Below are 12155 nucleotides of genomic sequence, written 5' to 3' on the forward strand. Positions count from 1 at the left end.
GCTTTGCCAATGCTTGTTTTCACAGCAGTCTAGATTAATGCTCCCTAAGAATGTAAGAAGATAAAACACAACCTTCATTTTCTGCTGCTGATGCCTTTCCCACTCTCATCACTGCTTTAATGCATTGCTTGGTATCTAAGAGGGCACCAGATACATCAATCTGAACTAAATTGAAAATGTACTTTCCTCTGTCTCCAACCTTTAGAAATAATATTTTTGTCTGCTGTTCACTTCAATTGAAGGATGTTGACAAATTACACTGTCCTCCGCCGGGGTAGTATGAATCTCAAATACTGTCCGACTCTGCTACTAGACTCAAGTAGAATGTACTGAAAACTAATAGCAGATGTTTGTGGAATGGGTTTAGTGCAAGAACCATGAGAGTTTTATCTACAACAGTGGTTTAGAAAGCAAAAGATTGTTATATTTTTCACTTTGAGGAAACAATGCCAGTCTTGGAAACGGTCCAGTTCATATACATTTCTGGCGTTAGGGGCATTTCCATCCATTTGCTACTTTAAGGCCAGAGTTGGCCTGGTTAGAATGACTGTTTCTGATTGGCTGGCATGCTTCCTTGGTTCTTCAGTGACGTAATATTTATTGTATTGGGATTTCTGTTCAGCTATGTTGCATCACCGACCATTAGGCCTCTTCCTTGGATTGTTGGGGTGCTGTATCCGTGGATTCACCTTGTATTGTTCAAACGTTTGTGAAGCTTGAACTGATCCTAACAGTTGTGGTCCTGGGTTCCCTTTTTCAGGAACGCCCGAGTTCATGGCGCCTGAGATGTACGAGGAGAAGTATGACGAGGCGGTGGATGTTTACGCCTTTGGGATGTGCATGCTGGAAATGGCCACCTCCGAGTACCCATACTCCGAGTGTCAGAACGCAGCTCAGATCTACCGCAAGGTCACCTCTGTGAGTAATGTACCTTCAGGGGCAGTTTCAAGATTGCGTTTGACCTTTCATGACACGTCCCATTTTTCCCTTTGCTGACCTCCCTACCCTTTCAAGCACGTTGCTTTCATTTAACTACTTTTGTCATATCTTAGCATTATATAGTAAAATTCTTGCTTACATCTGGGGACCATCATCTCTCATTTCCCACTGTTTAAATGCCCTTCTCTTCTGTGATAAAAGATGGGAGTTTTCAAAATGTCTTCAGTCGTGCTAACATAATAATGTGGAAAGTAAAGGAAACATATCCAACCCATTGCAATTAGAAATCTCTTACTCACTTTGGAGTATGAACTTTTTAAAAATGGACTGTATTTTTCTTGCTCAGACATAGAAGAAGTTCATTGCACTAAGGGACCTGCCAACTAATTTTGACAAACAACAGTGGAGCTGCTTTTGTTGCTTACTTTCATATTTTGGCCACCAGGTAGTGGCAGTCGCTCCAAGAAGTAGCCATCTTTTCCTAAGCAGGAAGTGGCCACCACTTTATGAATGTACATCTTGGTTTGCTAATCAGGAAGTGACATTCACTTCAAGAGGTGTCTTTCCTATTTTGCTAACTTCAAAATGAGAGACACACCAGGGGTAGCCATACTACTTTGTTAAACAGAAAGTGAAAACCTCTTGGGGGGGTGCTCAACTTGCTCGAGTCCACTGCTACAAAGGAACATCTCATTGACCCCTGCTGCTGGGGAACGAACTGCGCCTTTGTTATCACTGCAAATGCAATACCACGGCTGTTCTATAGGTGCCACTGTTGCTTGAGCGTTCCACTGTGCCTTCCCCCCCCCTCCCCCCCTCGGCTCTCTGCAGGCACCACTGGACCAGTCCCACAAGCTCCAAAATTCAGGAAACCTGAAATTGGATGTCATGCTACAGCCCTTTCCTAAACGTGACTAAGAGGCTGAGCATACTGACCAAAATATGGTCAAACCCTTTCACGAGGATTTCTTTAGAGGTTGAGCTTCCAAGTCTAACTGATGTATAAACTAATATGTCGTTTTTTAAATTACAATATGAAAATATTTTTATATCTTTGCTCCAAATGTGAAAACACTCTTTCAGAATGAGCCCACTTGATCTCTCTAGTATAAATACACAGAGTTCTCACAGTGCTCTGAATTTATCAGCCCTTTATCAGGACACAGGATGCACACATTGATCCATAGAAAGGACACCTTGTCGCAGGAGAGCGGAAATAGCAAGACTGATAACAGGATAGATGGATGACCCTGAAGAGAACTCCTTTGACTTTAACAATGACAGCGAGGAAGGACAATCTCGAGACTCAGGGTCGCACTCTGGGAGATCCCCCACGTGCTCACAGTATAATCAGACAGCTGGAAATTTCAGTCCTCCATTACCGGAACCTCCCTGTGTCGAGACTGAAGTTTGCCAAGGCTAGTGGGCTATGGAATTCAAACCACTCTGTGTTCAAAACCAATTTAATAAGAGCCGAATTTATATTTCATTGACAGTGCCGGATAGAGGCAGCTGCTTTAACCAAGAGAGACAATATCTGGACCGGACTGCGCAAAAAAAACAGGCCTGGACACCCACAAAATGGCTCACATACACAAATTACGATTCGGGAGCTTTCACCCAACTCTGTTTTGACAGTACCTGGGAACTCACTTTTGAGTAAATTTGCAAAATGTGGTGCATCTGAATTTTTAAAAGCCATCTAGCCAGTAACGTGCAAAATTAGATATATTATAAAGGCATGTTTACAGAGACTGTAAGTGTTGTCCACGTAAGCAATATTACTTGTATTGGCCGAAGTGCAGAGCCCACACTCCTGGGCCAGCCCTCTAGCATTTCCAAGTTGCCAGAGAGGCCAATCCTTGCCTACAGTGCATGACACAAGTGTGCCAGTAAGTGTGAACCATCACATCTCTCCATACCCAGTCAGTTTCCCATGGGCTACAGGTAAGTTAAGCAGGACCTGGGAGGCATTGATTGACCATTGGAGTGCATGGGGCAACACAAGGAGTTACTGCAAATGCGTAGAGGTGTGGAACGATGGGATCAGAGTTTGCATGCTGGTTGTTTACATGGTAAGAATAAGCCTCGAATTTGAGGCCAAAAACATATACCACACTCAAGACCAAGGCATAAAGCTGAACTTCAGGAAAATATGGTGGGAAAAGAGGGTGATAAATCAACTCACTTGGAGACCTTCATTTTAATTCAGTTTTTTCTAACAATTTTCTTAGAGTGGATCCTCCAGCCCGGTCACAGACTCATTGTTTGATCCCAGGCGCACCAGTGTAGAGTACTTTTCCAGACTGCTATTTTTACTTAGTTTGTTGTATGAGTGTGAGCCTAGCCTTCAGCGACTCTTTGGTGAACTATCTTGGCCATGAGTGTACCGTCGTGGGCAGGACTGCAAAGTAATGTGGGATACATTTGCGTAGGCTGTCTTAAAATTCAAGTGCATTTCAAAATAATCATGGAATTGAGTCCCTGCACAAAAAGCTTACACGTGGACAACTTTGCGTACTAAATGGGGTGCACTAATTGAAAGAGTTAATGTGTTTCTTGTGAGTGTGTCTAGCCAATAGCTCAAAGGTTTTCCTCCGTATTGATAAGGGAACTTCAAATGCCGCCGCCTTCTTTATTAGAAGCCATGGTGACCTGTTAGATCCATCATCTGCTGTATAATTTGCAGATCTGAACAAAAAAATTGTTTCCAGCTCAAATGGTTAGTTAGTAAAAAGGCTACCACACATTACCACACAGAGGCGGATCTTTAGCAAATGTTTATTGATCACCTTTCAATTGTATTGCTGTATTTAGAAGCTAATGCAGTGACACTTTTGACCAGACTTTTTAACATCTGTAAAAAGGAAAAAATAATTAAGTAATCCTGCCATAAAATGCGCTACATTATACCACACAATTAGCCCTTTTTTTTGCAGCATTGTGTAGTCAACTCTGCCGCATAATCCGGTTCTCCCTTACTGCATAGCCCAAGTGGCCATGGGTTGAGGTCAATCATTTTGCAATAAAGCTTGGTTCTGCATTCATAGCAGTTTGTCAACTAATTGTTGGGGATAACTCCAAATTGTATGTTGTTATTCAATATAGGTTGCCAATAAACAGGTTATTCACTAAGATAATGTACCCCATGCCAATTCCCACATTGGTACGTGCCTCCAACGTGTCTCTTTAAGTAATCAACCAACTAAGATTTAAATAATATAACTTGCAATATCAAACACCTGGCCAATTGAACCAAAAATGTGCCCAGAGCAGCCATAATGTTTAGAGCTGTTAGTTAGAGGTATTTTCCTCTCTAGAGAACTCTTGGGTCCAAATGTGAACGAGGCTTTGCTAATCTGCATTGCTAGACATGAAGCAAGGGAGAGACGCTCAGACAAGCTGGTGTAATTAGATTTCTGAGACTACACAGTTCAGTTAAATTCAGCGTGAATGCTGTCTGCATAAAAATATGAACCATTAGCAAAACAAAGCAAGCTCCAAGCAGGGCGACAGACTGCAAAGCAATGGGCGCAGCCTGGCTTCCAGGATATCTTGTGTAGATGCAGCACAGCCTGTCAGAAAAGGGGACTCTTAGCTCCTACCAGTTATCTTTAAGCACCATAGATGGCTCTGAAGGTTTTCAGAGTGCTGAAAGTTTTTACTGTAGGAGTTAACTGTGTCCCGTATTACAGCAGCCATTCAGTGCTATTGTGAACACATTCTCCTGGTATAGACAGGGTTTATTCTTTTTGTACCCCGTGTGATATAAGTAAAAATACATCAACATAATACGGAAACTGAATCATGGTAAATTTATTCCATTGCCTTTTGGTCACGATCAAAGAATTATGACTTCCGCCCATGGGTGTAAGGCTCTCTCACAAACGTGTGATTGCATTCAGGGGTCACAGTAGGGTACAGGGACCAATATGTTGTCATTCTCCACCTGTAGTTAAAACTAAAGTGCCCTGATGTAAGGATCTACAGGGCTAAGATTTTGATTATGTTGGTCCTAAATCTCAAAATGAGAGTACAATTTGAACAAATGAGTGAAGTTTTAGGATTCCAACAGAGTTGACCTGCTGGGAGTCCTGGCTGTTTATTAGGTAGGTTTGGAGTGTCGCTGAACCCTTTGATCACTGTAACTTTGGAATCAAAGACACTTGCATCCAGTGGTTCAGTGTCCCTAAGAAGTATCTTGTTACTGGGATGTTTAACAAGGATCATGTGTACAGTTTAACACCTTAGGCTAGTGCCGAAGTCTTGGGGTGTTTTCACACCCTTTAATGGACATCTGTTGTTTAAAGCCTCGGAAGACAAGATGGAAATCCACTCTTTACCTTGCTACCAGCTCGTTTTCCCTGTGTGATATTGGCTCCTTCCTTGGTGACCATTTGAACGGAGCCTATATCGTGTGACACACAATGGCACCATTTAAGTTGGCAGGTGGGGTTACTGTCCTCAGACAGGTGCTTTCACAGACAAGCATTGCAGAAGTGTTGACGGCACATCTAACAGGCGTGGGTCCAGCCTTGGAGAGATGGCCATCTCACATTGCCAGCATCCACAGGCCAACACAGTTAAGATGGGTGCAGTTGTTTATGCAGAAGGGATCATTACCTTTTGGGAACCAGCTTGTCACCATGCCTGTGGCTCCCCCCTTGTGTATCTTGGTTTTCCAGCAGACCTCAGGACCCAGCATGGGCCAGCTAACCCAGTCAATTTACTAAAGTTAGACTCTTGGCAGGACATTCTGAGCAGGTACCCTTGCACACCTCTTGCACCACCTTTAACACTTAGGGGGTTATTCTAACTTTGGAGGAGTGTTAATCTGTCCCAAAAGTGATGGATATACCACCAGCCGTATTACGAGTTCCATAGGATATAATGGACTCGTAATACGGCTGGTGGTAAATCCGTCACTTTTCCGTCACTTTTGGGACGGATTAACACCTCCTCCAAAGTTAGAATAACCCCCTTAATCTCCCTTAGCCTCTCTCTCGAAATCAAGGGAGATGCATCTACTCTGCAGATTTAAGACCCAGCTCCCTTGAACACCTCTTTAGTCACCAGGCAGCAGGGTTGAGCATTATATGAGGAAGCCTTCTCCTTTGGTGGATCCAGTCCATCAAGCCGCTTTCGATAGCAGGCAGTGTCTCCTGCTGCAAGTAGTCTACAGCTCTCTTTGCAGGGGTTTTACCCAGCAATCGAGGATTCTGGTCCCAGAGCTGAAGTGATTCTCGAATCACCCTTCTGGGTAGGCTCTGGCACTGGGCTTTGAGAATCCTGGTGCACTGACCTGGTTTCCACCCTGTGTATATCCTAGGATGGCATACTACAATGTGGATTCCAAAACTCTTTATCTTTACATTTTCTTTACTAGAACATCAGGCTGAGGTTTTTATCACCCAACTTCAGCAGAAAGAGTGGGTGGCAATGGGAGCTCCCCTGTGGGCAAATCCAGAATCCCGGCACAAAAGAAGTAGACCTTCCAACTCAGATGCTACTCAACACTCTCAGAGGTGTTACAGCAGACAAAGAATGAAGCATGCAGGTGGCAAGGACTGTCTCCCTCCTTCCTTTCACAGAAGCCTGGTCCACTTCAAAGGACCTGAGAAATGTTCTGCAGTCAGGATCGCTGTTGTGCCAGTCTCTCCATCCTCCATTTTGCATACATAGGGGATACTAAATGGATTACTGTCTCTGTGTAGTCAAGGCCTACAGAAACACTTTGCGTTCACCCTAATACACGTACACAACCTGTACAGTGCACAGCCACTCACAATGCATGTCCACTACGACCTATTCAGATCCCTTTAGCCTAGCTGTCTACAGGCAACTGGCCTTATATTATACAGACAGACTCCATTAGGGAGGCTGATTTTATCACGCAGCTCAAGTTGAAATACCAGATGCCAGAAAACGAAGAACGGGGGATTTTTCCAGGTAAAACCTATTTCCTAACCTTTACTTATTGAAGAGCCAGTGGAAACATTGTACACCTTGTTCGTCCTCTGAGTAGTGATAGATACATTAATGAATCCGTGAGAATTCAGGACACTCTAAACCCAATCATTGGTCCATGGTTACCCTTTCAGTCATTGGTCAACGACCGTTACTGCCAGCCAGTGAAAATCATGGATTCCTCTGTCAACCAATAAAATTACATGTTGTCACACATAGCGAATAAATACTAAAGAACGTTTAGCCCCACAAGCAGGCTGTCTGGCTGCCAATGTTCCTCGTTCCACAGTAGTTTCTCCGCGTTTACATGAGGAAGAGGGGCCAGTGCTCGTCAAATGGGAAATGGCTACTCCAAAACATAATTGAAAGAGAGACTGGGCCAGCGCATCCCTTGAATTATGTAGCCCCAGCTGCTCTTTCCTCTTGTTGCGAATCGTTCTTTAGCAGCCCTGATCAAATGAACAGATTGGGAGAGCTGTTCCGGGGAGGTAGCCAGAAACTTGTATTCATTTAGCTATTTTCTTATTTATTACTATGAAACGCAAGGCAGTTATGAGGCACTCCGCGTTGCGTCCCTCGAATTTCTGAAAACTGAACACTAAATTGCCTATTCTACCATATGATTTGCACAATGGTTTTGGCCCATCAGCATTACAGTAAGAGTCTTTACGTCAGAGTCATAAAAATGCTGGTGTAGAGATCCAAGTGACGCGGAATGCTGCTAAGCAGCTGGTGTCTGACAGGAACAGGAGGGAATCGCAACTCGGAAATATCCCTTCCCAGCAAAGGCTGCAAGTGTGCGGAATTTACAGCCAGCCGCATAGACAGAGGCAGAAACTGTCTACCAATGTTTCATACCATGACGGGACTGACACTGTGGAGCGGTGGTACGTGGGATGGGACTAACACTGTGGGGCGGTGGTACCTGCGACGGGAAAGACACTGTGGAGCGGTGGTACGTGGGATGGGACTGACACTGTGGAGCGGTGGTACCTGGAATGGGACTGACACTGTGGAACGGTGGTACGTGGGATGGGACTGACACTGTGGAGCGGTGGTACCTGGAATGGGACTGACACTGTGGAACGGTGGTACGTGGGACAGGACTGACACTGTAGAGCGGTGGTACGTGGAACGGGACTGACACTATGGAGTGGTGGTACCTGGAATGGGACTGACACTGTGGAACGGTGGGACGTGGAATGGGACTGACACTGTGGAACGGTGGGACGTGGGACAGGACTGACAGTGTGGAGCTGTGGTACCTGAAATGGGACTGACACTGTGGAACGGTGGGACGTGGGACGGGACTGACAGTGTGGAGCTGTGGTACCTGGAATGGGACTGATACTGTGGAACGGTGGTACGTTGAACGGGACTGACACTGGAGCGGTGGTACTTGGAATGGGACTGACACTGTGGAGTAGTGGGACCTAAGACAGGACAGACACTGTCGAGCGGTGGTACCTGGGACGGGAAAGATACTATGGAGCGGTGGTACCTGAATGGGATTGACACTGTGGAACGGTGGTACGTGGGACAGGACTGACACTGTGGAGCGGTGGTACCTGGAATGGGACTGATACTGTGGAACGGTGGTACGTTGAACGGGACTGACACTGGAGCAGTGGTACTTGGAGTGGGACTGACACTGTCAAGCGGTGGGCCCTGCGACGGGACAGACACTGTGGAGCGGTGGTACCTGGATTGGGACTGGTACTGTGGAGCTGCGGTACCTGGAACAGGACTGACACTGTGGAGCAGTGGTACCTGGAAAGGGACTGACATTGTGGAGCAGTGGTACCTGGAATGGGACTGACACTGTGAAACGAGGGACGGGACTGACACTGTGGATTGGTAGTACATGGAATGGGACTAACACAGTGGAGAGGTGGTAACTGGGACGTGACGGACGCTGTGGAGCGGTGGTACCTGGGACAGGAAAGACACTGTGGAACGGTGGTACCTGGAATGGGACTGACACTGTGAATGGTGGTATGTGGGACGTGACTGACACTGTGGAGCGGTGGTACCTGGAATGGGACTGACACTGAGGAACCGTGGTACGTGGTACAGGACTGACACTGTGGAGCTGTGGTACTTGGAATGGGACTGACACTGTGGAGCTGTGGGAGCTGGGACGGGACAGACACTGTGGAGCAGTGGTACCTGGGACGGGAAAGACACTGTGGAGCAGTGGTACCTGGAATGGGACTGACACTTAGGAATGGTGGTACGTGGGACGGGACTGACACTGTGGAGCGGTGGTACCTGGAATGGGACTGACACTGTGGAACGGTGGTACATGGATTGGGACTGACACTGTGGAGCAGTGGTATTTGGAATGGGACTGACACTGTGAAGCGTGGGTCCTGCGACAGGACAGACACTGTGGAGTGGTGGTACCTGGGACGGGACTGACACTATGGAGCGGTGGTACCTGGAATTGTACTGATACTGTGGAGCAGTGGTACCTGGAACAGGACTGACACTGTGGAGCAGTGGTACCTGGAATGTGACTGACATTGTGGAGCGGTGGTACCTGAAATGGGACTGACACTGTGGAACGGGGGATGGGACTGACACTGTGGAGTGGTGGTACGTGGAATGGGACTGGCAATGTGAAGCGGTGGTACCTAGAATGGGACTAACACTGTGGAGCGGTGGTACGTGGAACGGTGCAGACACTGTGGAGTGGTGGTACCTGGGATGGGACAGACACTGTGGAGCAGTGGGACCTGGGACGGGACTGACACTGTGGAGCAGTGGTACCTGGAATGGTACTGGTACTGTGGAGCAGTGGTACCTGAAACAAGACTGACACTGTGGATTGGTGGCACCTGGAACGGTACTGCTACTGTGCAGCAGTGGCACCTGGAACAGAACTAACACTGTGGAGCAGTGGTCCATGGAACAGGACTGACACTGTGGAGCAGTGGTCCATGGAACAGGACTGACACTGTGGAGCGGTGGTACCTGGGACAGGACTGACACTGTGGAGCCGTGGTATCTGGGACTGGACAGACACTGTGGAGCGGTGGTACCTGGGACGGGATGGACACTGTGGAGCAGTGGTACCTGGAACAATACTGGTACTGTGGAGCGGTGGTACCGGGAACAGGACTAACACTTTGGAGTGTTGGTACATGGAACGGGACTGACACTGTGGAGCGGTGGTACCTGGAATGGGACTGTCACTGTGGAGCAGTGGTACCTGGGACGGGACAGACACTGTGGAGTGGTGGTACCTGGGACGGGACAGACACTGTGGAGCGGTGGTACCTGTAATGGTAGTGGTACTGTGGAGCGGTTGTACCCGGAACAGGACTGACACTGTGGAGTGGTGGTACGTGGAACGGGACTGACACTGGATTGGTGGTATCTGGGACGAGACAGACACTGAAGAGCGGTGGTACCTGGGACATGACAGACACTGTGGAGCGGTGGTACCTAGAATGGTACTGGCACTGTGGAGTGGAGGTACCTAGAACAGGACTGACACTGTGGAGCGGTAGTACTTGAGATGAGGCTGACACTGTGGAGCGGTGGTACCTAGAACGGGACAGACACTGTGGAGCGATGGTAGCTGGATCACAACTGACACTGGAGATCAGTGGCATCCAGAAAGGGATAGACACTGTAAAGCGGTGGTACCTGGAATGGGACTGACATTGTGGGTGGTGGTACCTGAAAAGGAACAGACACTGTGGAGCCGTGGTACCTAGGATGGTCTGACACTGTGGAGCGGTGGTACCTGGGACGGGAAAGACACTCTGGAGTGGTGGTATCTGGAATGGGTCTGGCATTGTGGAGCGGTGGTACCTGGAACAGGACTGACACTGTGGAGCGGTGGCACCTGGGATGTGACTGACACTGTGGAGCAGTGGTACCTGGAACGGGACTGACACTGTGGAGCGGTGGTACCTGGAATGGGTCAGACTCTGTCGAGCAGTGGTTCTTGGAATCTGACTGACACTGTGGAGCGGTGGTACCTGGAGTGGGACAGACACTGTTGAGCAGTGGTACCTGGCATGGGACTGGCACTGTGGAGCGGTGGTACCCAGAACAGGACTGGCACTGTGGAGTGGTGCTATCTAAGATGGGATTGACATTGAGGAGCGGTGATACCTGGAACTGGACAGACACTGTGGAGCAAGGGTAGCTGGAACACGACTGACACTGGGGAACAGTGGTACCTGGAACAGGACTGACACTGGAGCGGTGGTACCTGAAACAGGACTGACACTATGGAGCAGTGGTACCTGGAATGCGACAGACACTGTGAAGCAGTGGTACCTGGAATGGGACTGACATTGTGGAGTGGTGGTACCTGAAATGGGACTGACACTGTGGAATGGGGGACGGGACTGACACTGTGGAGTGGTGGTACGTGGAATGGGACTGGCAATGTGGAGCGGTGGTACCTGGAATGGGACTAACACTGTGGAGCGGTGGTACATGGAACGGTGCGGACACTGTGGAGTGGTGGGACCTGGGATGGGACAGTCACTGTGGAGCAGTGGGACCTGGGACGGGACTGACACTGGATTGGTGGTATCTAGGACGAGACAGACACTGAAGAGCGGTGGAACCTGGGACATGACAGACACTGTGGAGCGGTGGTACCTAGAATGGTACTGGCATTGTGGAGCGGAGGTACCTGGAACAGGACTGACACTGTGGAGTGGTAGTACTTGAGATGAGGCTGACACTGTGGAGCGGTGGTACCTAGAACGGGACAGACACTGTGGAGCGATGGTAGCTGGATCACAACTGACACTGGAGATCAGTGGCATCCAGAAAGGGATAGACACTGTAAAGCGGTGGTACCTGGAATGGGACTGACATTGTGGGTGGTGGTACCTGAAAAGGAACAGACACTGTGGAGCCGTGGTACCTAGGATGGTCTGACACTGTGGAGCGGTGGTACCTGGGACGGGAAAGACACTCTGGAGTGGTGGTATCTAGAATGGGTCTGGCATTGTGGAGCGGTGGTACCTGGAACAAGACTGACACTGTGGAGCGGTGGCACCTGGGATGTGACTGACACTGTGGAGCGGTGGTACCTGGAACGGGACTGACACTGTGGAGCGGTGGTACCTGGAATGGGTCAGACTCTGTCGAGCAGTGGTTCTTGGAATCTGACTGACACTGTGGAGCGGTGGTACCTGGAGTGGGACAGACACTGTTGAGCAGTGGTACCTGGCATGGGACTGGCACTGTGGAGCGGTGGTACCCAGAACAGGACT

At 48.4% G+C, this 12155-nt stretch overlaps 1 protein-coding gene across 1 annotated transcript in view; it reads left to right on the forward strand.

Annotated features, from left to right (window-relative positions):
* The window catches only part of WNK4 (WNK lysine deficient protein kinase 4), a 401913-nt gene that overhangs the window by 231734 nt on the left and 158024 nt on the right, over positions 1–12155 (forward strand). Inside the window, exon 4 of the mRNA XM_069237729.1 lies at positions 761–918. Coding sequence (XP_069093830.1) covers positions 761–918 — 158 coding nt within the window. The remainder of the gene's footprint in view (positions 1–760; positions 919–12155) is intronic.

This window comes from Pleurodeles waltl, chromosome 6 (genome assembly GCF_031143425.1).
Source record: "Pleurodeles waltl isolate 20211129_DDA chromosome 6, aPleWal1.hap1.20221129, whole genome shotgun sequence".
In the NCBI taxonomy this organism is placed as follows: Eukaryota; Metazoa; Chordata; class Amphibia; order Caudata; family Salamandridae; genus Pleurodeles; species Pleurodeles waltl.